General features: G+C 47.9%; 8 protein-coding genes across 8 annotated transcripts; 3 read left to right on the top strand and 5 right to left on the bottom strand.

The window, feature by feature from the left end:
* Positions 1–2,048: 2,048 nt before the first annotated feature.
* Positions 2,049–6,198, top strand: J7337_006165 (uncharacterized protein; the record flags this gene model as incomplete). Its single annotated transcript, XM_044823829.1, has 4 exons — positions 2,049–2,063; positions 2,254–2,971; positions 3,495–4,274; positions 4,337–6,198. The coding sequence occupies 4 exons, from the start codon at positions 2,049–2,051 to the stop codon at positions 6,196–6,198; spliced, it is 3,375 nt and encodes a 1,124-aa protein (XP_044682320.1).
* A 257-nt stretch (positions 6,199–6,455) lies between these two features.
* On the bottom strand, positions 6,456–6,935 carry J7337_006164 (uncharacterized protein; the record flags this gene model as incomplete). The annotated part of the gene is made up of 2 exons (XM_044823828.1): positions 6,456–6,835; positions 6,929–6,935. 2 exons carry the CDS (start codon positions 6,933–6,935, stop codon positions 6,456–6,458), a joined length of 387 nt encoding a protein of 128 aa, XP_044682319.1.
* Positions 6,936–7,897: 962 nt separating this feature from the next.
* J7337_006163 (uncharacterized protein) lies at positions 7,898–8,858 on the top strand (the record flags this gene model as incomplete). Its single annotated transcript, XM_044823827.1, has 3 exons — positions 7,898–8,290; positions 8,338–8,752; positions 8,824–8,858. 3 exons carry the CDS (start codon positions 7,898–7,900, stop codon positions 8,856–8,858), a joined length of 843 nt encoding a protein of 280 aa, XP_044682318.1.
* A 439-nt stretch (positions 8,859–9,297) lies between these two features.
* Positions 9,298–10,787, bottom strand: J7337_006162 (uncharacterized protein; the record flags this gene model as incomplete). Its single annotated transcript, XM_044823826.1, has 4 exons — positions 9,298–9,536; positions 9,584–9,866; positions 9,915–10,185; positions 10,246–10,787. The coding sequence occupies 4 exons, from the start codon at positions 10,785–10,787 to the stop codon at positions 9,298–9,300; spliced, it is 1,335 nt and encodes a 444-aa protein (XP_044682317.1).
* Positions 10,788–11,590: 803 nt separating this feature from the next.
* Positions 11,591–13,279, top strand: J7337_006161 (uncharacterized protein; the record flags this gene model as incomplete). The annotated part of the gene is made up of 5 exons (XM_044823825.1): positions 11,591–11,667; positions 11,715–12,800; positions 12,851–12,980; positions 13,032–13,098; positions 13,146–13,279. 5 exons carry the CDS (start codon positions 11,591–11,593, stop codon positions 13,277–13,279), a joined length of 1,494 nt encoding a protein of 497 aa, XP_044682316.1.
* A 231-nt stretch (positions 13,280–13,510) lies between these two features.
* J7337_006160 (uncharacterized protein) lies at positions 13,511–14,705 on the bottom strand (the record flags this gene model as incomplete). The annotated part of the gene is made up of 2 exons (XM_044823824.1): positions 13,511–14,545; positions 14,616–14,705. 2 exons carry the CDS (start codon positions 14,703–14,705, stop codon positions 13,511–13,513), a joined length of 1,125 nt encoding a protein of 374 aa, XP_044682315.1.
* A 3,269-nt stretch (positions 14,706–17,974) lies between these two features.
* On the bottom strand, positions 17,975–18,860 carry J7337_006159 (uncharacterized protein; the record flags this gene model as incomplete). Its single annotated transcript, XM_044823823.1, has 3 exons — positions 17,975–18,598; positions 18,647–18,718; positions 18,768–18,860. 3 exons carry the CDS (start codon positions 18,858–18,860, stop codon positions 17,975–17,977), a joined length of 789 nt encoding a protein of 262 aa, XP_044682314.1.
* Positions 18,861–19,608: 748 nt separating this feature from the next.
* On the bottom strand, positions 19,609–23,307 carry J7337_006158 (uncharacterized protein; the record flags this gene model as incomplete). Its single annotated transcript, XM_044823822.1, has 3 exons — positions 19,609–20,931; positions 20,961–22,180; positions 22,212–23,307. 3 exons carry the CDS (start codon positions 23,305–23,307, stop codon positions 19,609–19,611), a joined length of 3,639 nt encoding a protein of 1,212 aa, XP_044682313.1.
* Positions 23,308–25,152: the final 1,845 nt, after the last annotated feature.

Here is a 25,152-nt window from a genome sequence, read left to right as displayed (position 1 = left end):
ATCACTGACCAGCTTGATTACATCAATCACTCAGATCCGTGGTGGATATCTAGAGGGTCAATTAAGCATACACAAGGCTTCTGTCGCTGAGAGAATGTCTTGGCTGGCAAAGAGAACAACCACGCGGACAGAAGACATGGCATACTGCATGCTTGGAATATTCAACATCAATATGCCGCTACTGTATGGAGAAGGGAAAAGGGCATTCTTTCGACTGCAGGAAGAGATCATACGAAACAGCAATGATCACAGTCTTTTCTGCTGGGAGTGGAACGAAGATGTCCCGAACGACTGGGGCAGCCTTCTTGCGCCATGGCCAACAGTCTTTGAGGCCGCTGGGAATTTCTGTCCAGTCCTCGGTGACCAATTATCTGTCTATTCGATAACCAATGGCGGACTGTCAATTCGGCTACCTGCTATGGGCTCACGGGGATATACAGAATGGGAAGACAGAATTTGGGTGGTTATGCTGCAAGCTACTTGGAGAGGCTCAATTGCTGGCTTGCATAAACATCGACTAGTCGCATGTCTCCGGGTTGTAGGTCGCAGGATAGGTGACATTCTTTATGTTTCACGGTGCTCATTTCCCCCTCGGCCGATGTGTATAAGCGCAACTCATCTAGGGGAATTAAGTAACGAACAGCTTATTGTGACGAAAGACTCTCGCCGCGGGGTTACAGAGCTACCGGCGAACGGAATAACCCCTAACTTCACGGACGAACGAACGATACACTTCATGCCCGTTGTTTTCGGCGATCCTTTCACTGGGTCCTCAAGAAAGGCGATATGGCAATCTCTGCATTTACATGGAGAGGATCTCAGAATAGACTCAGCGTCAGGTATGGTTACGACAGTCGTTCATGGGGGGGCTCTCGGAGTGGCTGCAATCAGGATAATTGAACAGTCGAGGAACGCATACTCGTTTCGTAACGCGAGGTTGGACGTACTGTTCGGTGTCAGCATGGAAAATGATTCTTGTGAAGTGTCAGTTGTCGTTGGTAGCGTTGAGAGGGATGAACATAATGGCATCTTCGAATTTTGGTCGCAAATGGAAGATGGGCGAGGTCATCGATTTAGCACTGGTCGCGGCATAAGATCCAATGATTGGGAGGGTTTTCTGCGCCAATGGTTTCAACAAGTCAAGCCTGGAAGCTTTACCGCACCTTTTGTCTACAACGAGGGTCCAATAAAAGTAACGGTGGCATTGGAGAGAGCAATAGACGTCATGAGGGGGTCTAGAAGCTATCACTTCCTGTTCCTTTATAGTGGCAACCGTATCAATGATCTGCGTCCTAGGGAAGCTGAAGGCTGAAAAATCATGGAGATCTGCACCAAACATGTTTTAGGGACGAAACGAAATGCTTCATTCAGTTAAATCCTCATCTTGATGAATTGCTCGCAATCACCTTGAAATACCCATATTCGTGAAGACAGTATTCCTTAGTGTGGTGAAGACGAATTTGATTCGTACAACTTATACCTTGGTTAAGTGTTTTCTCAAGCCATCACATTGTTGTCTTGTCCGATCGATTCGAATTTGTGAGTATGATTTATGAGTCCCTACCTTCACGATGCAGGCGTATAGCGCAGGACATAGGTGCTACTCGGTGCTCAATGAAACATTGAAACACGCATTGCATTTGAGAACAAGTCATAAGAAGGTTAAGTCTTGTGAATCCAAGTTGAGTTGGCCGAGGAGTATGTAAATTGAAGCCTTCGTTCTTCATGATTATTTTGCATAAGTCTCTTGTTGAACAAAATATAAGCCCTGTTGCCTTAGGCCCCTAGTGTAGGGTCCTTACACTTTTGTGCAGGCCTTTGGCACAGTGGTTTAGTTTGACATATCTGCTAGGAATTCAAAAGAGCTTTACTAAGCGATTACTTGTGAGACACCTGACCCACAGACCAACAGATCTGTATCAACAAAGCCAACACTATCACCGCCCCCGTATCCAGGAAACACGACAACTCATATGAATACGCCACTTGGAAGACATGGCATCTGAAGCTTCTAATGACGCTCTGTTACTACCTCAGAGACCACCGGCATGGAGTGTAATCCTGTTCACTTTCAGTGACAGAGACACCGATTCGGAGCTGGTAGTTATGTGTAAGGACAAACGCTTTGTTATAAATCTCTCCGCGGACAACTTTTCTGAGTCTCCCAAGTTCAAACAGCGTCATCTCTTCTTTTTACAAGTTGCCGAAGAGTTTGAGCTAGATGGTGTGACTGTTGAGGACTTCTGGGATTAGATCGTTGACCCTCTGCTCCCCATTTTCTGGGAACTGCCCACTCCAGACCCGGCAGCGTCACAGACCTTGGACGGCTTTTTCAACCCCGAGACCTTTGTCTATACCTTCCAAACGGTTTCAGAAGAGCGTATACCACAGCTAGACAGAGACGCCGAACACCAATCTCCATTCGGTATCTCCGTTCCTGATGAACTCTGTGCGACATGGAAGCCCTTTGATCCATCTGAAGTGCAGATTTGTCATGAGAAAGTGATCGGCCCGCCCTCTCATACGCCGAGCAAGGTCCTTCTGAACGACGGGACAATTGCATTCCTTAAGCTCGCCCGCTGTGGCAATACGCAGTCCATCAAAAACGAGCTGCACACATACGGGAAGATCGAAAGAGCACAACTTGACCTCAAAGTGAAGGTTTCACGCCTCCACGGCCTAGTCCGTAACAACGAAGGTGTTATCTATGGTCTTTTACTCACGTATATTGACTGTAAGCGTATGACACTTTCGTGCGCAGTACAACCGGGCACAGAAGTTTCATTAAGGGAGAGATGGGCTGTACAAATTCAGGAGGCTATTGGACAACTACATAATGCTGGAATTGTTTGGAGTGATGCCAAACCGGATAACATCCTAATTGATGTGAATCAGGATGCTTGGCTTATTGATTTTGGTGGCGGTTACACGGAGGGATGGGTGCCTAAGACCCTTGCTGGGACAATGGAAGGTGATCGCATTGCTCTCGAGAAGATACTAGAACATATCCACATCTAGGATACCAATGAAGAGACTGTTTGTTTCGCCTAACCAACTGACTTTTACATATTCTCCTCACTCACTATGTGCCTATTTTCAGCGTTTGACACAACCATTCACACCGTGTAAGGTGTAGGATCTGGACCCTTACGGCACTGTATGTTGGTCGCGCATAGTTCGCTGTTTCACGTATATCAGCAAAAAGGTGATAGGTCTCCGTGCATGTCTTCACTCCACCTCAAGGTGTACGACCCGGCCAATTCCCTTTGCTTAGCGCTGTTGCCTGATCCAGCTTTACACCGCTTTCTGTTCTGGCAAAACAACCGTGGAACCTACGAGAAGCATTTCTTGTCTTCCTGTTGATTACTCGAACTCTTCATAAATCGCTGAGTGTCTTTTAAGTGAACCCTTTACATCTTCCCGGCGACAACAGCACATCAGAAACTAATAAACATGGCATCTTCTTTTTTTTGCACTTTCGCAAACCCTTGGAGGTATCACCCGCACCAAGATCAGCGAACTTGAAAAACAGCGAACTATTTACGAATCACGAAAGGATAAAATCCTAAAAGAGGCCAATCAAGAAGTTGATCGAACTGCAAGAATCAACCTTCTCCTGGAGGGAGTTGAGAACCTCAATGCCGAGGCTTTCAAAAGCCCTGCTGTCAAAAACATCAAGCACTGGCTCAGTCAGTCAAAATACGATGTATCTGTTCCAAGCGAGTTCATGCAGGCCCATGAAGAACTACTCAGGTCGCATCTAGAAGTCCCAAGTCGGAAACTAGCACTGGGCCACCTCTACGCTCGGCTCATCACGGAATGGATGACTGCCTCTCTTAGCGACCGTCCAGCCTCGGAGGAAGAATCCTACGAGGTTTTGGATCGGCAGAAGGAGAGACTGCAGGAGTTGTGCGACAAGTTTGAGCGTGTGGTCTTTGAACCGCTGGAGACCGATGAAGTTGAGATTGATCTCTACCTTAACGAACTGTTTCAAGGTGGACAAAGTGAAGAGGGTGCCAAGTCGCTCAAGGCTCTGAGAGAGACAATCGGCGACTCTTGCGATGAGATCTTTGGCGAAAAAGCGCCTTTTGATTCTACGACACTTACGTGGTGTATCAATGGGTTACTCGCTGAGGATCTGCTCAGCGACCAGAAACAGGCCATTCTGCGAGACTTTCTTGAGAAACCTGTTGTTCTGGGAGAGATCGCCGACGTCCTCAATATGCGTTTCTCCAACATTGACAGCTGGGAATGGGATGCTGGCGAACAAGGCAGTAAGTCCTGCAGAATTTCTCTCTTACCGCTACGGAAGACATAGCTGACCCCATTGCCCTAGTTCCCGTTCTTCCGAGACAGCAATTGAACGGTAAATATAGAATATGGATGGACGAGGATGTCTTGCAAGCAATTCTGATCCACTACATCGGGATTAAGTGTTGCGTTGCTCTCAAACAGGCTCTCCACAGCTTTATCTGGGAGAATAACTTCTGGAGATGGAACACCGGGCCAGAACCTAGCCTCGATGAGAAGCAGCGCCGCATGTATTACTTGACCGGCGGAGCTACTACTGCCTCTAATCTCGCCAACGAGAGAAGGAGACAGTACGTAAATGAGTTCTTCATGTCACAGCTGCCGGAAGATGTTGAGACGATTGGGGCTGGCGGGTATACCGATCCAACGGAAGAGCAAGACACCTCCCAGAAACCCAACATCAAACAGAGCATACTACGAACGCTCGCTACAGAGGCCACTGTTCAGAAAACCTTGAAGGGTGAAGTGTCGTTGATACAGACCGATCTCGAGTGGTTCGCCACGGGCTTGTCGCATACAACTATCTTTGCTACCATGCGATTCTTTGGATATACTGAAGCCGCCATTTCGTTCTTCAAGAAGGTTCTCCAGGCGCCTCTCAACGTGCAGTCCTCCCCAGATTCGCCGTTGACAGGTAGTCCAAGAGTGCGTCGTCGTGGAGTCCCGATGGCTCACGCGCCAGAGAAACTTCTTGGCGAGCTTGTTCTCTTCGTCATGGATGTTGTGGTGAATCAGCAGGACGGCATGCTACTCTACCGACTGCATGACGACCTATGGCTATGTGGTGAGCCAATACACTGTAAGCGGGCTTGGGCTGCTATGAACAAGTATGCCAAAATCCTCGGCCTCACCTTCAACAGGGGGAAAACCGGGTCTGTGTACATAACCGAGGGAGAAAAAGAGCGAGATGCCGATGTTACCAGCGCTTTGCCTGAGGGCCCAGTCCGAGTTGGGCATTTATCTCTCGATCCCAAGTCTGGGATCTGGGAGATCGACCGTGCGGAGGTAGAGGGGCATATGAAGCAGCTGAAGAAGCAATTAGACGGATGCATAAGTGTGCTGGAATGGGTTCAGACGTGGAACAGCTGCATGGGACGGTTTTTCAGTCATACCTTTGGTGAACCAGCACACTGCTTTGGTCTGCATCATGTTGAGAGCATCCTCGAGACTTACCAGATGATGCAGAAGTTCTTATTCCCCGTGGCGTCAGATTCATCACAGAGCAGTCATGGAGCTGTGAGTCACATCAAGCATATGATACAGGATCGCTTTGGGGTAGATGTACCTGATGCGTTCGTCCATTTGCCTGAACGCTTGGGAGGACTTGGCCTACGGAATCCCTTCTTGCCTATTCTGATGATTCGGGAAAGCATTGCAAAGAAGTCTCCGACGTCAATTATCCAGCAATTCTTTGATACGGAAAAAGATACATATAAGCGATACAAGAAGGACTTCGACGCTCTGGCAAGTGTCGACAGCCGTATCAATGAAGCTGTAAAGGCCGCAGGAAGTATGAGTTCTGACACGTTCAAGAACCTGCTTTCGACTGACGAGCTCGAAAGCTTTTTCAGCTTCGAAGAATACGCAAAACACAGGGAGTTGACGAGCAGTGCCTTGTTGGAGGCTTACGTGGCGCTGAGGACTGTACCATGCGACATTAGCCCAGCCTTGGACTCCGATGTTTCGCGGACCCTGAAGCACGAGCTAGGCGTCAATCTGAACAATTCAGGCAGTAAGACGAAAGAGGTTCGGTGGGCGTTGCAGATGTATCGGGATGTGTTGCGTCGTGACTATGGAGGTTTGTGTCTGGTGGACAAGGAACACCTGCCGCTGGGTGTGTTGACATTGCTACGGAGTAGAGCAGTAACATGGACCATGGTTCTGTAGTGAAGATTTTCAGTAGCTAAAGCTCAATATTAGAGTCTGAAGGGGGATGGAAGTCTCTGTCCTCTGAGACTGGTGCTAATTGACTTATGCTAGCGATAGTCTAGACACCTTGTTGACGGTTCAAAACCTTCCTTTGCAAATACAAATACATGTAAAGAACACTACTCCTGTTTGATCCCAGACGATCCATGAAGCCGGGCTAGCAGCCGCTTCTGCATGTGCAACGACATCAAGGTCGCTAGCTTACATATTAGCAATTATCCGATAATGTTCTCATGACGAAACTTACGAATCACAGCATATGGCAGATATGTCCCCAGCAGAGTTTGCTTAGCCTCAGGAGTGAGAACCTCTGGGCCTAGATACCACATATCGTTGAAAACTATAGCGGTGCAAAGGCCAACCACTACACCGTAGACGACGCCTACAAGCTCCGCAGAACCAGACATGCGCTGTTTGGATGACAGTGCGCGGGTGAGATAGATTGCGAGAGGGAACTGCACGACAAGTTCGACATAGACAAGGAATTCGAAGAAATGCCCGGGAATGTCAATGTTGTAATAAGGATCTGAGAATGTTGTGATGTACCATTGACGAAACGTGATGAGAAAGTGGAATGGCGAGCCACGAGGTTGTACTAGAGACTGTGGATAGAATGGAACAAAATCGATGGCTGGTCCAGTCATGAGTAAAGTAAGTTTTATGCTCGTGACGGGATGATTAGACTCACCTAGCATAGCAAATAGATGGAGAGCTACTATGAACAAATATAGATAATCGAGAAATGGCTTATGTAGTGACATGATGAGGATTTTCGTCTTATTAACCCAGACTAGGAAACGCTAAACAGAGAAGATACGTGAGAAATTGTAAATAACAGAAGAGCGGATTACTTTAAATACCTAGCCTGCGCATTGATATCAGCCCCCGAACATCCCGAGATGAGGCTTATTAGTGCTGCTACAGTACCGGCAAGGCACCGCGCGATGATTGGCCTGAGTTGGCGATAAGTGCAAGGAAGTAAAGTTTTGGTCGGCAGATGTCTGAAGTAATCGTGTCCCTTTTTTTTTTTTTTTTTTTTTTTTTTTTTTTTTTTTTTTTTTTTTTTTTTTTTTTTTTTTTTTGAGACACTTGTTTATTAGGTATTCATATCCTGCTGATTAATTGTGCTTAAGGGTAGTGGGAAGAGCTTGCGCCTCGACGCAGCTGTTCTCTTCTGAACCCACGTCATCGACACACGCCTTGAGGTAAAAACAGCCTGGTCACGCTTCCTTACTGTAAGAAATTAATTTACAGCAAGCTACGCATTATAGGTCCTAATACCATATATTCTCAGGGTTTCGTAGAATACAACAATGGATATTTCTAGAGCTTCCATATGCTGATCCCTGTTCAATGTTACAAGACTCAAACAATGCGCAAAGCTCGTCCAGGAGTACAGCGATATCGTAGAGCACGGTGCTAGCCACTTTTTGAAGCATATTCCCTAGTTTATCTGTGATATTAGGTAGCTAAGGAATATTTCAACTTCATCCTACATCATTAAAGCCCACTGAAATCCAAGTCATGATGACGATTGAGATGACGTCAACCATCGTCAGAAGCCTTTTAACCAAGACTTCAATGGAGAATTTAAGCTCAACCCAAACAAGACAATATCTCACTTGTCAGCTATTTCCATCTGCAAAATACGCTCAATATGGTGATCCAATACCAAGGGACCCAGATCCCCATCTCGTTCGCATCATGCAGCATTCCAATGAAGATCAAGGCCAGCCTTCCTGATAAGCTCGGCGCCATTCGAAAAGCCGGGTTCGATGGAATTGAGCTTTCTATGCCTGATATCCTTGATTACGGAAAGCTACTCAGTGGATCTCAGCCAAAAGAGGACGACTATGATACGCTCGCGGATGTCGCGAAGCAGATCAAGGCGTTGACGGATGAGTTGGGTTTGAAGATCATGATGCTTCAGCCTTTTGCGAATTTCGAGGGCTGGAAGAAGGGTGAACATGACGAGCAGAGAAAAAAAGCGTTTGATAAAGCACGAGGATGGGTCAAGGTCATGGAGGCTGCTGGTATCACTTTGCTCCAGGTAAAATTTGCCAGTTCATTTATTCTTTCCGTCGCTAACAGTCATAGGTGGGATCATCCGACTCTGAGGGAATTTCATCTTCATTCGACGACTTGGCCTCCGATCTAGCAGAACTAGCAGATCTCCTCGCCGAAAAAGGCTTCAGCATCGCCTACGAAAACTGGTGCTGGGCCACCCACGCCCCAACGTGGAAAACAGTCTGGCAAATCGTCCAAAAGGCCAACAGACCCAACATCGGTCTATGTCTCGATACCTTCCAAACCGCCGGTCTTGAATGGGGCGATCCCACCACCAAAGATGGTCTCATCAAAGCAAGTAGCGATGAGGAGCGCAAAACTCGCTGGCACAAGAGCCTTGAGGAACTAGCTACCACTATTCCAGCGGATAAGATTTATCTGTTGCAGATCTCGGATGCGTACAAAATGGATCCTCCTATCGAGGATAAGAAGGATGAGGAAGGGAGTAGGCCTAGAGCGAGGTGGAGTCATGATTATAGGCCGTTGCCGTGTGATGGCGGGTATTTGCATGTTCAGGATATGCTGCTTGCTGTGCTGAAGACGGGGTTTAGGAGTTGGTTGTCGGTGGAGGTGTTTGATGGGCTTGAGGGGGAGAATACGGATATGAACGAATATACGGTTGCGGCGGTTGAGTCGTTGAAGAAGCTCATTCAGGTTAGTGAATGATTCAGCTCGCCAGTCTTATAAGAGAGGTATTATGAGAAGCAATAACGAAAGTCTCAATACGCTTGCTTCTTGATTCTTGCTACCTATATACTCCTCTTTGCCTTTTTCGCTCGTCATCGTATCAAGATATTTTGCTCGTGACAGCAGTATACTCCATCAAATCCTCCAGAGCATTATCGTGCTCGCTCTCAATGGCCTGGGCATGCTTTACCGACCGGGGTGTAATTGAGCAAGGGAACGGCAATGGACTCGAGTTGAAGCCCTCCGAGTAAGCGAAGCTATCCAGTATTAGTATCGAGCCTTCCTCGTGATTACATCTTCGACTTACATATCAACATCCATGTCTCGTCCCTTCTCATCCTGCTCAGGGTTGACTTCGAAGCCCCATAGGATACGCGCGATGTTAAGCGTAACGGAGGCAGCTCCGAGGTGCATACCCGGGCAGATTCGTCGACCCCAGCCAAAAGCGCTATGGCCAAGCGTGCCGGGGTACTCTCGCTTCTCCATAAAGCGCTCTGGCCGGAACTCATGAGGCTCAGGGAAGTCGGCTTCATTCAGATGCACTGATCATATCAGCCATTGTCAAACTATTAGTAAACGCGGTACTTACGGGTCCAAAGTGGTGCGATAATGGTGCTTCCCTTGGGAATGAACATGCCCTTGTAGACGTGATCTGCAGTGCTAGCATGAGGTGTACCTCCTAGTACAGCAACAGGCCTCCACCGAAGTGTCTCGGATGCGATAGCTCTGACGTATTCCAACTTTGGCAAATCATCAAACGTGGGTAGTCTATCACTTCCGACTACCCTATCCAGTTCTTCTTGAGCCTTGGGGATGAATTGCGGTCCGAACTTTACACAGGCGAGAAGAAAACTTGCGAGTGAGCCCGCAGACTGTCAAAATGTCAGCCACAAAGTTCTGTCACAAAAAGGTAGACTTACGGTCTCGACACCAGCACCGAAGGGTGATCCAGCCGTATAAGCAATTTCCAGATCACTCATACCTAAGCTCTCTTGCTCTTCGAGAAGATGCTTTGCGAAGCAGGTTGGCGCAGTACCTTTGGCAACCTTTTCGCGAACCTCATCCATGAGTTCGGTATATAGTTGGATGTCTTTCTGACGCTGCTGAAGAACTTCCTTCTTCCATGGGGCCAGGAAGCTAGGGAGATATTTGAGTGCAGGATAACGCTCGACAGCATACTTTCCGGGGATACTAAAACACTGTCAGCATCATATCATGTTTAGGTCATGCTTAGAGTAGATGCAAACTCACTTGACCATAGTAAGACGCTCCATAGCCTCAGCATTGCGCCTCACCACAATATCACTCCTCACATCCTCAACTCTCCTTCCATAAGTAACCGTAACAATAACCGAAGCCGCATACCTCTCCAAATGCATTCTAAAATCGGTAGGCCTCTTCAAAAGATCAAACATCAAAACCTTGGACTCAAGGCTCTGAATCGGTCTGTACGTCTCACTCTGCCTCTGCATGAACCCACTATGCAGCAGCTTTCTCCACCGTCTCCAATACGAAGCATACGGCGCCATAAGACCTCTCATGCCACCGGAGAGAAGTTCACCGCCCATGATGAATCGTGGACGGGAAGAGAAGACGGCGCCTCGCTTCTCGAGAAGATCCCATGCAGCTTGCGCGGAACCGAGGACTATGGTCGGTGTTGGGCCGAGTTGGAGATACACGACGTCGCCGTACTGTTGACTGAGTTCTTGGAACCAGAGCCATGGTTTGCGGATGCCGGTTCTGATGGTTTTGGGGCCTGGGGGAGTTGGGAGCGGTGGGAGTAAAGCTTCCATTCTTGTTGAAGCTGGAGTTGTGAGTATTGGTAAAAGGGTGGTTGTCATTGGAGGATTATGCTTACCCTTGGGAATACGAGTGCGATATATGCCAGGCCCAGCGCGACGACGGCGTAGAGAATGAGTTTCATCACCATCTTGTCTATCCTCAGAGTGAGTCTCACAGAGCCAGAACTGAGAGGCACAGTTTTGGCAAAGGTGAGATCTGTGTCTGGAAGCGAGATGTTGTCACTTGTCAGTCGGCTATCATCCGGTAATAAAAGAAGCCGAAAACACGCTCGCACGCATGCATACAACCGAAACGACATCAACTGCCACCCTCAACTGCCGAACCCAAAAGACTGGGTAAGCCACCCCCGCGTCAACGACTCAGACTAAAGGCATTAAAGGATGCCCTAATGACTCTGACTTCTCGAGGCGAGATGTCATGTTGTTCCCCAACCCCGCGTTCTAAACTACAACTGGTTATGCCGAGATGTTTTAAACCCGGGAGGGGATCCACTGAGCTAGAGATTGTGGGGGAGCGAGAAAACTGCTGATATTAGGATAAGATGGCAAAATAAAATGATCTGCGGGTGGGGAAAGTGATTACTGGGTTTGCGTGAGACTTTTTGTCCCTTCGGTTAGATTTGCTGGGTTTTCTTGTCTGCGTTAGATTGGTGGGACGCTCCGACATCCTTGTTTTTCGGTTAATTTTACCCCGTGTTTAGATAAAGAGGTTGCATTGCATCGCTTTGGGATGAATGTGCACAGGATATCGATTGATCATTATTGTCTTTGAGTAACTCTGAACAGCTGCAAAAATGAAGAGTGACGCTTGGCTTAGCAAGCCCTTCTTGACTTCTATATTCCTTGGAATAGGAGGTTTTCTCTATGGATTGTAAGCCAAAGCTTCATCCCTCATTGTGATGATGCTAACACATTTAGTGACTCGGGCATCATCACACCCAGCTTGGCGTTGAGCTCATTCCTTACGTACTTCGGCAAACCTGACCCTCCGCTGCGAGGCGCCATTGTGTCCATGTACCAAGCAGGCGCATGGCTAGGCAGTGCCTCAGTCGGCATCACAAGTGATAAACTCGGTCGTCGCAAAGCCATCGCTTTCGGCTGCATCTGGGGCGTCATCGGTGGTGCAGTCATGGCTGGCGCCGCTCACGTTGCGATGCTCATCATCGGACGACTCCTCGTCGGTTTTGCCGTTGGTACCATCACAGGAGTATCCCCCGTGTTTGGAGCGGAGATTGCCAAAACGCATGAACGTGCAAAGGTCACGGCTGTAAATCAGATGATGACAGCTTGGGGATTCTTTGTCGCGCTGTGGATTGGTGTCGCGGAGGGGAAGTGGCATAACGCGAATCAATGGCGTCTTGGATTTGCGATCCAAAGTATTCCGGCTCTTATTCTTGGTGTTGGTGTTTTGTTTCTTAGTGAATCACCTCGTTGGCTTTGTCTCAAAGGGCGGCATGATGAAGCTGAGAAGGCATTCCGCGCTTATCACTACGATGGAACGAATGATGATTGGTGTCGCACTGAGTTCACCGTCATTCAAGTCAACATCTCCGAGGAACTTCAAGCTCAAGGCCGGCTTTCATGGGCTGAACTAGCCAAGACCCCTGCGTTCCGAAAACGTCTCTTTGTCGGTACGTTCGTCTGGGCAGCTGCCATGCTATCCGGCATTTCCTTCGTGCAGTACTACCAGACCGCTATCTACGCAACACTCCAGTTCAGCGAGGATCGCCAACTTCTCGTCAGTGGCCTCTACGGTTCTGTCGGTCCAGTCGCTTGCTTCCTGTCCTTGTTCTTTGTCGACAAGATCGGAAGAAAGAAGATTCTCGTCATCAGTTCGTCGCTGTTGTCGCTGTGCTATCTAATCATTACGATCCTGGCTGCTGAGTTCCCTGCTATTCCTGGCATGCCGACCAATGCTGCGGCGCAGAGGGGTTTGATTGCGTGCATTTTCGCGGTCTCGGCGAATTACTCTGCTCTTCTCGGGCCGATGACATGGATCATCCCGTAAGTCTCGAACGCCTGGGGGTATTGACTTTTTTACTGATCGTGGGCAGGCCTGAGGTTTTTACTACGGAGCTACGAGCCAAGGCGAACGCCATCGTGCAGGTGGTTCACTACTCCATCAGTCTGATCATCACGCAATGCTCGCCCATTGCTTTAGCAGCCGTGGGCTGGAAGTACTACGTCAGTTGATCCTAAATCACTCTGAACCTTTTATTTCTAACCACTTTCTAGATCTTGTTCGTCCTTACCAACGCGCTTTGTGCTGTTGTCTTCTTCTTTGTATATCCTGAGACACGAGGTAAGTGAGACCTTCAGACTTGGGTTTCAACGACTAACAGACTGCAGGCAAATCACTGGAAGAGATTGATGAAATCTTTGGTGATGTCAAGATTGTCCATGAAGAGGATGTGCGGTTCTCGGAGAAGAGTGGCGTCGAGGCGATTGAGACAAGGGATCAGCGCATCATGCAAGGATCTTAGAAGGCTTCTCGTGGAGATAGACTTCTTCCGTCTGACAACGGTCCCAAAGAGTAACTTGTCTCATCACAAGACACAAAGCAAGATAAAGCTTGTGGCCCGCGGGACAACAGTAGGATTCATATCGATACGTAGTAATTATGTCTTATAATACTCAGGTGTTCCTTTCCAATGACTAAGTATATACAAATAAGTTCCAAGCATCAAGCTCAGATATTGTACGTGTGCAGTAGCTTAAAGGCACTGAGAGTACCACTCACTATGCTTGGTGCACTTCAGACCAGAAGCGCACTTGGTGGGACCAGTGTAACCGGCACCACCACCGCACTGAGCGTAAGCACCTGCAGTAACGCTTGAGGCGCTCTCTTTGACGGGCTTGGCCGCAGTTTGGGTAGCAGCCTGCTTAACAGTGGTAGTAGTAGGCTTAGCAACAGCACTCTTGGTGCTAGCAGCCTTGGACGAGACAGGAGTAACGGCCTTTTCAGATGAAGTACCCTTCGAGGCAGAGCTAGAAGCAGTAGATTGCCAGCCACGCTCCCGAGATAGCTCGTACCACCAGTTCCTCAACATCCAGCCGTCAAAGTCTGTGACCTTGGTAGATGAACCAGCAAGCATGATGAAGTTGGTCTGCCCAGTGGGAGTCCAGTCGTAGAAGTCGTCAAGGGCAAAGGTATGACCAATCTCATGCTCCAAAATGTGAATATCCTTTTGACCAAGAAGATCCATAAAGTACTCCCGGCCGATACGCTGTCCCCAGTCACCACCGGCTCCGCCCTGCATACCATCAGTCAGCCAGAGGGAGTTATCGTAGTGTCGCTCAGCGCCTCCCGGGCAGCTGCTGTAGTCACCGTCCTGGTGGAAGAAACGGCCGCACTTCTCAGAGCACTGAGGAATACCCTCAGCGTCGGTGTCAGTGTAGATATCAAGACCTTCAGTAGAACCCTGGAGAAGACTCTTGTTCTTGACAGCCCATCCAACGACATTGATCTTGACTTCCTCGTAAGGAAAGTTATCATAACCGGAAACCCACTTCATCCAAGCACTATACGATTCCTGGAGAGCCGCAGCAACCTTGGTGCGCTGTTCAGCAGTCACAGAAGCGCTAGACTCCCAGCGAACGCAGACATTAAGCTTGCCCTTTCCGGCAATGACTTGATCCCAGCCGTAGTTCTTGAAGCCGAGCGCGTCGCTGTAAGTCTTGACTTCGTGGTCCCAGACTTCTTTGAGGGGTGTGGCGAGGTTGGAGGGAGGGTTCCAGCCGGATTGACGCTTGGTAGGGCGGTTTCGGGGGGATGGAGGTCCATGAGCGGGATTTGAGAGGTGTGAGAGCCTTCCAGACGGAGCCGTCGAGATCGGAGGTGGCGGAGTTGGGGTGGGCTACGGTCGACGTAGCAAGGGCCATGAGGCCAGCGGCGGAAGAGAAGCGCATGTTGGCAAGTGAGCGTGTGGAGACAAAGAATGTGAGTTAGTTGAACGAGTGTCGGTTTAGAAAGAAACGAATGAACAGAAAACGAATGTCTACCAGAGATGCTTGCTGAGGTCCAACTTACACGTTCTAAGGGTCAAGTTATATACAATAGATCTCTTGAATTGGATCATATCCTGTTACGAGATGCTGAAAGAGCCTGATTGGCGGGATAATAAGACGGAAACAATAGCTTCCCCATCTTGAGCAACTGATCCATAATTCTCGGGTTATTCAAGGATAGGGCTTTTGTGTCTGTGCTCTTCCGGCTCATCAATCTCCATATAATCCAACTCCCCGGTATAGCATGTCATCATGCCCAATAGAGCAGTTTTTGGCATCTTGTTGGCGCTCGTGTAGTTATTCCTTGTCGTTGACCAGTTCTTTGGGATTGTCGTCGGCGAACCTTAAAATAAGCTTCGACGAGACACTTTAACAGCTTTTAAGTTCAACTATTTTATGCTTAAAAGATACTGTGAGCCAGCCTTTATTCACACCCAAGCTGATGCAACTTTGCTCCGTTGAATTTCGTTATCGTAATATTTTTAACGGGTGTAAAGTTATTTGAGTTACTCGAGGCGGTCATATAAGGCTCGTGTTTTTGCAATTCATCTCCGGCAAAGCATCCTTCGTTTCAGGCCATGATCATATCGTAAAATCGCACGGAATTAGCCGTAAGCGTCAATTCACTCTACTCTCTGGCGGTGCATCTGATGGTCTGTTTCATGTTCCAGCGCTTGGTCCATCCTTAATCTGAGGCGAGCAAGGTTCATCCGAACCCGCGCATAGAAACGGATCTGATGGGTGGATATAAGATCGCACCCGAGTCTTCGGACCATTGGATCCTATATGTGAAGAATTAAGGAAAATATCACGATGTCTACTCCGTAGACGTAGTTTAATTAACGTATACGCGCATCCCTAGTGGCCCGTGAGCTGAACCCGAGGTTGTTTAGACTAAACACCAAAGGCCTCTTGCAAGCCTACATCTTATCGAAACTGGTTACCCCATTCTCTCATCATTGAAAACCGCGAGAAAGACTGGAAGTAGCCAAAGCTCAGGCGCTCTTTCTTAGATCACTCGAGATGTGTCGCCAGTTTGACCTAGACGCGGATCATGCATAATGGGTCAATTTCCTCACAAATCTTTTGGTCAAGTCTAGGAACAGCTTCCATATGAACTTCTAGTAAGGGTATTCTAGATCATATACCTGAGCATAGTCCTAAGCCGGATATTGAGAAATACCTTGGTGGAAAGTTATCGAATGAGTATCTCATAGATATTTGGAAAAGAGTGTCGCTTCTTTCTTTGACGCAGTCCAAAGTTACACTCACTATAGCAACTCTTTCCAGGTTGGTCATATCAGTGATTCCGACAATAATTGGCATAGTAAATAGGCATGCAGTCTCATTCTTCCACTTGCTACATATCTTAGTTACAGTTCCGCCGACCTTCATTACAGTCCTGCATTCACACATTGATATGTCAACTTGCCACTACCATCTCCGACTTTGACTGCCCAGCACAAGGCGGCCGAGTTCTCCATCTCCTTCTTCGGGGCCACATTCCATTTGACTTCGCCTGCCCAGACCATCTCCCTGTCCGTAGAGTCAGCTAGGGCAGTGTCAAGCTGCCACTGACCCACAATGAATGGTTTTCCATCCTCACCCAGATGCTTTCGCGGAAGGGTTCCTGGTCCCGGGGGCCAAACGCACTCATCCTGACATGGAAGACACCACGGAACTACCACATCAGGGCCACCGCATTCCATCCTACATTCATCGCATTGGAGACAGTAGGGAATTGTCACGTTAGGCCCTCCACATTCGAGATAAAATATCTCCTGAGAGTGTGTCGGCTCCTGAGCTTTGACAAGACTCAGGATGGCAAGAAGGCCAATGCACTTCCGATACGAGAATATATTCATAATGATCTGAGCACCTGAAGTATTTTGGATTGTAGATTCAAGGCCTGGTAGGAGTTAGCTGCTTTTGACTTTGATGGAGCTATGGAAGGTCAACTAACTTGTACTAGGTTCTCTCTGCTGGAATAAGCTCACAGCCACAAATCTCAACTGCAAATAACACTTCTAGCCCACAACTTAGACATCAATACCGTGATAACTGGCCAATGGCTACAGCAAAATGCTGATACTATATGGTTGTGGCTGCGTGTGATTTAGGAGCGTTGGGCTGTAATAGCTGAAGTCTTGGGAGATGTAGCAAATAGAGAAGGCACTGAGTCTTCAATAGAGGAATTAAGTCAAACTTATATGGAGAAAATCTTGTTAAGACTTTCTTACAGATAACTCATTCAAGAATACTAATACACATTTGGTATTCTCATGACGTTGTCTAACATGTGAACCAAGCCATCAGTTAAGAATCTAACCAATAACTTGGTCAAAAAAGCTTATACAGCATTTACACTTATGCTACTGATCTTTTTACTTTTTAAAAACAGAAGAGTATCCCGACTATTACAGGTCAGTATCCGAACGAGGCATCTCAGCTTCTGTCGTGCTCTGAGGCTACTGGCTCTTGGCATTGCTCAGCCCTTCCCAAAAGGTCAGGGCTGAGTCACAACGCTAAGCCCAGAGACCAATAGATACTCCAAATCACTATCCGTCAATTATCGGAGACGTCTTGGTTCCATGTTTAAATAAAGTTGGGCGCTAATCGCACGAAAAGGGATGTCTCATGACGTGCGATGCCAAACGGAGCTTAGGACGCAAGTTTAAATTTTATCTGTCAACGAATACGCATAGACTCTTGAACGAGGGCATTCATTTCAACCCAGCGGAGGTCTGGGTCTCAAATCGATCTTGTAAATGTTTATGAACTTGCTTTCAAGGCTGTCCACCCTTCCAGTCCTATCCTCCTTGACTCTCATACCGAAGAGCACAGACATTCTGCAGAAGCGTACTTACGATACAGCATCAAAAGCTGACAGAAGGTTTTACTGAGATAGATCATTGACAGATAATCAACGACTACGCCGCCATTGATTGATAGTTTTGAGCTTAGGATATCTTAACAAGATTTGAAGTGAATGGTGTTATATTAGCTACCTGCGCTAACTAACTGTAGGGGCCAACCTCTCAGGGTAAGGTAGATAAATCTCTCCTTACAGAAGCTTCCCAGGCAATAGTTCATCAGGGGTGCCCTGAAGACTAGTAGCCTTAGACCCCTTATAACTATCGCCCCGCCCTTGCCTGGTCTCAGATGCAAACTTAGGCAGTAGTACCAGTCTTGGCTTGAGTGTTGCTGTTGCTGTTGATGTTCGTATTGGCGTTGGTGTTGGTACCAGTCTTAGCTGTTCCGCTAGTAGCACCAGTGTTGGTGTTAGTGTTCTTGTTGGCGGCAGTACCGGTGTTGGTGTTGGTGTTGGTGTTGGTACCAGTCTTGGCTGCTCCGTTGGTAGCACCAGCGTTGGCGTTCTTGTTGGCGTTGTTACCAGTCTTCTTGGCAGCCTTCTTACCCTTCTTTCCCTTCTTACCCTTCTTGCCCTTCTTACCCTTCTTGCCCTTCTTACCCTTCTTACCCTTCTTGCCTTTCCTTCCCTTCTTTGCCCGGGCTACAAGCTCGCCACCCTCCTCTTCAGTGTCTTCCTCAACATCCCTGGTGGTAAGCTCATGGGTGTCTTCTTCGTCTTCGTCTTCTTCCTCGACGTCTCGCACTTCAAGCCCCTCAGCGATTTCGTCTCGCTTGCCATTCTTGTGGTGGTGATTGGTAGCCTTGGCAGCAGCCTTGCCGTGGGCTGCTTGGTGGTGGCGGGCGACAAGTCCCTCAATGGGTTCCTCGTCGTCGTCTTCGTCTTCATCGTCTCGCTTGGCCTTGACGCCATCATGATGGAGCTATCCTTGTTACTTGGTGAATTGGTAGAGAATCGTTGAGGAACTTACATCTCGCGTCTCAAGGGTAGCATCAAAGACGGGGAGTGCTCTGGCTGGAAGAGCGGCAGCAGCCACCAGGGCCTTGCGGGCTATTAGCTAGACACCAACAAGATTTTGGACGGTCACTTACAGCAACTTGACCAAGGCGAGCGCGTGGGACACGGTTGTCCTGAGCGAGGGCCTGAGCGGCAAGAGTAGATATGATAACGTTGGAGAAATGCATCTTTAAGGATAAAAGATATTAAAGAGGTGAATGAGTTCTGACCAGCAGGTAAAGGGAGAATTAAAGCGGATTGATTAGTTATTAGAGAAACTTGAAGATATTGCGTCAAGCAAAGCTCAAGTAGAAAGAGAATAGAAGTGAGTTGAGTTGTTTGATGAGAACAGTTTGTGATAGACATGCCAAGCTTTATATAGTTCTCATCTCGACTATTTCCATAGACGCCAATACCATATTTGCCCAAATCCCATACTCTCGGAGCAGCTTCTCGTGCTCCTCTCGTATTTTTCAACAGTAGTCAAACATAAGCGACAACACCAGACCTAACATGTTTTGAAGCTTCTGCAGACGATGCCGTACTTCCTCATAGTCGAGATCCGAATTAACCGATATATACGAGTGACTGTATTACCAGAGTGCATCTCTCTTAGTAAAAGACAAGTGTGCGGCTAGAACGGCCAATCATGAAACTCGGATCCCGGCCGGAAGCCGACAATCTGGGCCCATCTGCCAAAAGCGTTTCAGATGACGGGGCGACCCCTGACGGCCTTTACACTTTGGATGGAACCATTCTTTGTTTCGTCTTGGCGTTTCAAGAGTTTTGTTCTAAGCCGATTAACCGTGAGTTACGAAGAAACCAATTAAATCGCCAAGGAATTTAGGGCTAGGATTCAGGGCCGTCCAGGAGTAATTGTCAATTTAGTAATTTCCTGATGCTATACTGCTCAATATGGTTGCGACCTGTTACCTATCACTCGATAAAGAAGGTTTCCAGCGCCCTATGTGTATCCTCCATCGCCTCACCATCCATTTTACCATGAACATATGCTTCTCCAATAAGAGTCATGTGCTTCTTGTCAGCTGTCTCTCTCAGGACAACTGGAACAGAACAACCCAGGAGGATACATATCAAATCTCCTTTCCTGGTATCTGGTGGACAAAGTCCCAAGACAGTCATGGAGTCCTGGTTTGTTGCAGTGTCCCCCCTGGAACTCTCAGTGTTCTCATGTACATCACTCCCATCATCGCCACTCTCGTCATCTTCAATCGCATCATCTTCATTCCCGCCATCCTCACTTCCGTCATCCTCACTTCCGTCATCTTCATTTGCGTCATCTTCATTTCCATCATCATCGCTTCCATCATCGTCACTCCTGGCGTCATCACTCCCGGCATCGTCACTCGATTGCCCCTTCGCTGACTCCTTGTCTTTTGACTCTTGGCCGCTCAGTTCTTCGCTGACTTCCTTATTATCCTCCACCTGACCGTTGCCCTCTATGTCATTGACATCCGTATTGTCGGCCTCTTCACTGATGACCTCGGCAGTGAACTTACCATCACTAAGATTCTCGTCTGTCTGGCCACTAGCCTCCCCACCACTGTTCCCATCGTGTTCCTTCACGTCACCGCTTTCCTTTCGCTCACTTTCCTTGTCAATGATCTCCATAGCAGCTTCATGTCTCGTACTTGTATGATCATCACCGTTGCCATCATTCGGGGCTTCAGTCTGCTCTTTGTCGGTCTCGTTCTCAACAGTGACTACGCTCTCACTTTCATGTCTCCTGATATTGTTAGAGGAAGTTCCTTCATCCTGAGCTTCCTCTTGTTCTTCTGGGTTTCCAAAGGATGCCTCTTCTCCTTCTTCTGGATTTCCAATGCATGCCTCTTCTCCCTCTTCTTGGTGGCCATTAGATGTCTCTTCTCCTTCTTCCTGGCCTCCTTCTGTGTCCTCTTTCCCCGGAATTGCTGTTTCGTCTTCATCTCCAGAGTGGAGAGGACTATCAGTGTCTCTGGTCGGCTCGAATCCGTGAGCTCTGAAGAATCTCCTGTTCCATGTGACATTCTGAACCCGCTTTAGATACTTAAAAAGCATATGTGAGGGGCCTTGCAGAATTTCGCCGACATTGAGGTCGCCGTTGTTGAACATGTGAGCAATTTCGAGACAACGAAGACACGCCCTCTTGTACCATGATGGGGCCACCCGACTGTCCGTATCTCGATCGGCAACGAGAGTTCTCCAAACCTCACTAGGAACGCTGTTCGAGTCAGGCCGGAATGTTTCCCAGCCTATCATCTGGAGGGATTCACGAAGAATGACCCCACCAGTGTTTCGGGGGAGATCTCATGGATCGTGGCCAGCTTGAATCCCTCCACAACAAGAATCTCTGCTTCAGAGTCTTTTGAATCCGCATATTCTGCTGTGCTCCTTTCAAAATGTGGTTTGTACTTGGACTTTCCAGATGCCTCGTATTGGGGCGACCCAGCTGGTCCAACCAGATTATCACCGTTCTTTCTTCCAGTGTAAACCTCCTCTGGTTTCCCAAACTCCGACTTGTCCAATAGAGGAATCCAAGATGGTAGTTTGAGCTTTTTCTGGCATGGCATTGCCCAAGGGCGGCATATGACGTCTAAAGACCCTGATGATTGGACACAGAACTTGGTAAAATCTTGGTAAACAGCAACTTCGGACTTCTTGTAGTCCCTGACCAATACCTCACCTTTATTGTCGCCGCTATCATGATTCCATAGGTTCATTGATGTGTCGCTAGCAATGCTCACGAGACTGTAGATGAGATCGCGTGTATCTCCTGTGTCAAATGTCTTTAGCGATGTCACGAGGTATTCGATTGACTTGATAGGCTTCTTGATCTCGCCATTGGGCTTTCGTCTGAACAGATTGTTGGTTGACTCAAGAAGGATCCAGGCGCCAAAGAATTGGACGGCACCAAGAGTGTTCTGGCCTTCGCGCCAATCAGAGAAATCAAACAAAGTCTTGATCATCTCCTGGTTCGACACTAATAAAGAGGCTGCGTCGGCAAAGTCAGACCATCGAACTACATGCTCACCACAATGAACTGTCGCATCTTTGGCCAGAGCCATCTCTTGAACAACCCATCTTCGGGAGAACCATCTATCTCGCATCAGCTCTCCAAGAGCATACCACTTTTCGGCCTTCGTTTTATCGCGGGCATAGCGCTCCAACATGGCGAAGTCCATGATTGTAGGGATGAACTTCATGGCCTTGTCACTGCGCCCTTCACTGTCACTCTCACCTAGCCAGATGCAAACTTGGCTAGCATGACTATAAATATCCACCATCCTGCCAAGCTGTTCCGTTTTCTCCTTTGCGTCCTTCTGATGGATGCTCAAGAAGTCTACCCAGACAGCCAGAGGATTAGCATTAGCATCATCATTGGTCCCGTGTCTTCTCAACCGAAGAAGAGCGCGGAAAAGGTTGTTCCGAATGCGGATTCGGGTAGCTCTCTTGACTGCTGCGCCCCAATCACTGGGGTCATCTAGACCAGGGGCGTCCTCGTCATTTTCTGGCAGAAGGTAAATTCTCCCGTTGCAAACGTCTTGCCCCCAGAAATAAGATAGTGCAGGTATTCTTTTCTGGAGTCTGGCCGCTGTTGGCAGCATTGGTGATTTCTGTCATCGACCATTGGTCCAGCTTGCAGACCAGGGGAAAACATGGGTCCGGTGCTGGTAGTAGTATAAGAACTCTGAAGCCATGTTGCTCGAGAGGAGTGGTGTAGATCTTCTCGCTGGGAAAATGTCGTCCTGATAGATGATCTGACTTGCCCTGAGAGTGGGCTGAGCTCATCTTCTCGATGTCCTTGGAACCGTGCATCACGTTGAGCCATGCTTGTTCCAGGAATATTTCGCTTTTCAAAACCAGTTTGAGGTTCTCCAGGCCTGCAATCTTCTGACGGTAATACTGAAGCGTTAGAATACATTCTTCCAGAGCTTGAGCATTGGAAACTCGTCTTTCTAGCCACTGAATACATTTTCGATTCACTGGCTTCTGAGTTCCAGTATCAGTTGACTCGTCGAGGGAGTCCGACTGTTCCATCATTAAGATCTGTCGCCTCAAGCGGAAACGGTAATAGTCTTGTCTTAGCGAACTCCGTTCCAGCATTCGTTCATGTCGCAACAGGTGCTCGTCGAGACGCCTGTGTGGCAGGATGTCGTAAGGGTCACCCAGGTGCGTCAGTATACCGAACATATCCTCTAACTCATCAAAGTTCTTTTTCCTCGCACCCGTTCGCATATTTAAAATGACCCTTTCCAGATCCGCGAGTTTCTTTGTTCTCACTTCTTGGTCTTTCATTTCCTGTCCAACTTCATCTTCCTCCTCATCCTCATCCTTATCCTCCTCCTCGTCCTCCTCAATATCCTCAATATCCTGATCGCCTTCTTTGTTCTCTTTTTTCAGTTTCCCAATGGAATCGCTGAGTTTCTTGATGGTAGAAGAAAAAGATGAAATCTTGTCCATTTCTTCTTGTATTCTCATTTGCAGATCCGTCTTCCGGTTCTGGAATTCTTCGTACGCTTCCCGGGAAACATGTTTCTCGCTGTAGGCAACGCTTTGTGTTACACCTCCATTTGTATCATTCCACTCTTCCAACTCCATTTGTAGTTTTCGTAGAGCTTCAGCGTGAATCTTCATTTCGCTCCGAGCCCTTTTCTTTCGTTTTCTTGTTGTATCAATTCTTGATCTTTCACCCTTTTCACTGAGCTACCGCCTGGTAGGAGATGTTTTGGCTTTCCATCCAGATTTTGAACGTCGTTTATTTCCTTGGTCAAGGCCGATTTTGTCTTCGTACATTGATCAACCACCTTGGATATCAGCCGCTTAAGGTCTTGTCGGTCAACAGCATTGTTGAATTCGCTGCTCGGCTGAAGGTCCAGCATTTCATCTTGCTCGTTCGTAGCACTAGTGCACAAGGTTTTCTGTTTTGTTCTCCAGCTATCCTGCGATAGTCCAATGGAATCCAATAGACTACGAAGCTTAACAGCCCTTTCCTCCGCGGCCTTAGTGCCTTGCTCCCGGAAACCACGATGGTCTAGCTTCGGTTTCGGCTTACCGACAAAGTCTGGGATGGAATAGGCCGCCATGTTCTTGTCAAAGTTTCCGCAGCCAGTTTTCGTAATTGTTCACCTATGTTAAATGAGGATGGCGGTATTAAAAGGCTTCTGGTTTCGGCTTATCGGGCTGGTGTTCTGAAGCTACGGTTAAGGATAAGTGAGCGCAAATAAGTTCCAATGAACACGTCGAGTAGGAAATATAAATCCAACAGTCTTATCAACAGATTATTGATTCCGGGGATACGCTTATCTCCGTCTTTCTACTACCGTGGTAGCTTAGCATTTGCACTGTTGCTAAGTACAGTAATCTCGTCCACTCATCGACAGTGAGGCCACCAACCGAAGTAGGGCGCACGTCTTTCGCATTCAGATGACCTTCCAGCTGCATGTAATACTGCATGTGATGCTGCAGCTAAGTCAATATTGTCTGCTTTGGTAGAATATTGAGCCAGCCTCATCTCAAGCCAACCAACCATCCGCCAATGCCATCGAGACACATGAGCAGCCAAGACACGGGACAGATCAGCCGCTTCGTATTCAAGCAAGGAATACTTCTCAATAATGCTGCCTGAGTTTGACTCGGTGATGTGGTTGTGATAACGCTAGACATATCGGTGTGAGATGGTATCAATAGTTCATGTTTCTGTGATACCTCATGCGAGTGTTGAGCAAGTTTCTACAGCCATGATTCGGTTTCTAAGACTCCAAAATCAGATCATTGCTTATAGCAGCGGGGCGAATGGTGGGTCAAATGCATGTTTTGTCACATTTGCAGGATAAGGCTCTGGCCATGTCTGCATTCGGGGCCTTGCATGTCCACAACAACAGGGTTAGTACTTTAGGGATGATTTGGTCCAGAATGTAATCTTACGTCCCATAACCATCTTCAGTTCTTTGTTCAAACCTTTGATGAGAAAGGCCCCCATCCGTGAATAGCCGGCGGCTTTCATACCTAAACTTTTAAGTTCTTAGAGCAGGAGTCAGCTTCCAGCATGTACTTGAACCTAGCCTCCAAGGTATAGCCTTCCCTTGACATCAAATGAGATTGATTTTGACTCTAGAACTATCAGTATCGACTTTCCTTCGGTCCATTCGCGCCGCCAGCAACGCCTGATGTGTCGCTGGACGCAGCCGGTCTGGCTCTCGCAGACCTTACCACGATCGAAGAGAGAACACTGCTAACAGGAAATTCCACCTTAATGGACATCTTGATCTTATGCCCTGGAATTCATATGCAGGAAAAGTCGACAGACCTCAATGGTGGAGAGTATCCTGCCTGTGGAAATATGGTATCGGGGTTTGTTTTTCGCGTGGAAAACCCAGCCACTGTCTATTACCTGCAGCGTGTGGGCAAAACTGGTCATTTAACAACCCTCACTGTCTCCGAGGTGGATGTACCTGGGGGCAATGAGCCCGATAAAACACA

This window comes from Fusarium musae, chromosome 4 (genome assembly GCF_019915245.1).
Source record: "Fusarium musae strain F31 chromosome 4, whole genome shotgun sequence".
NCBI lineage: Eukaryota > Fungi > Ascomycota > Sordariomycetes > Hypocreales > Nectriaceae > Fusarium > Fusarium musae.
This window is presented reverse-complemented; position numbering and strand designations above follow the sequence as displayed.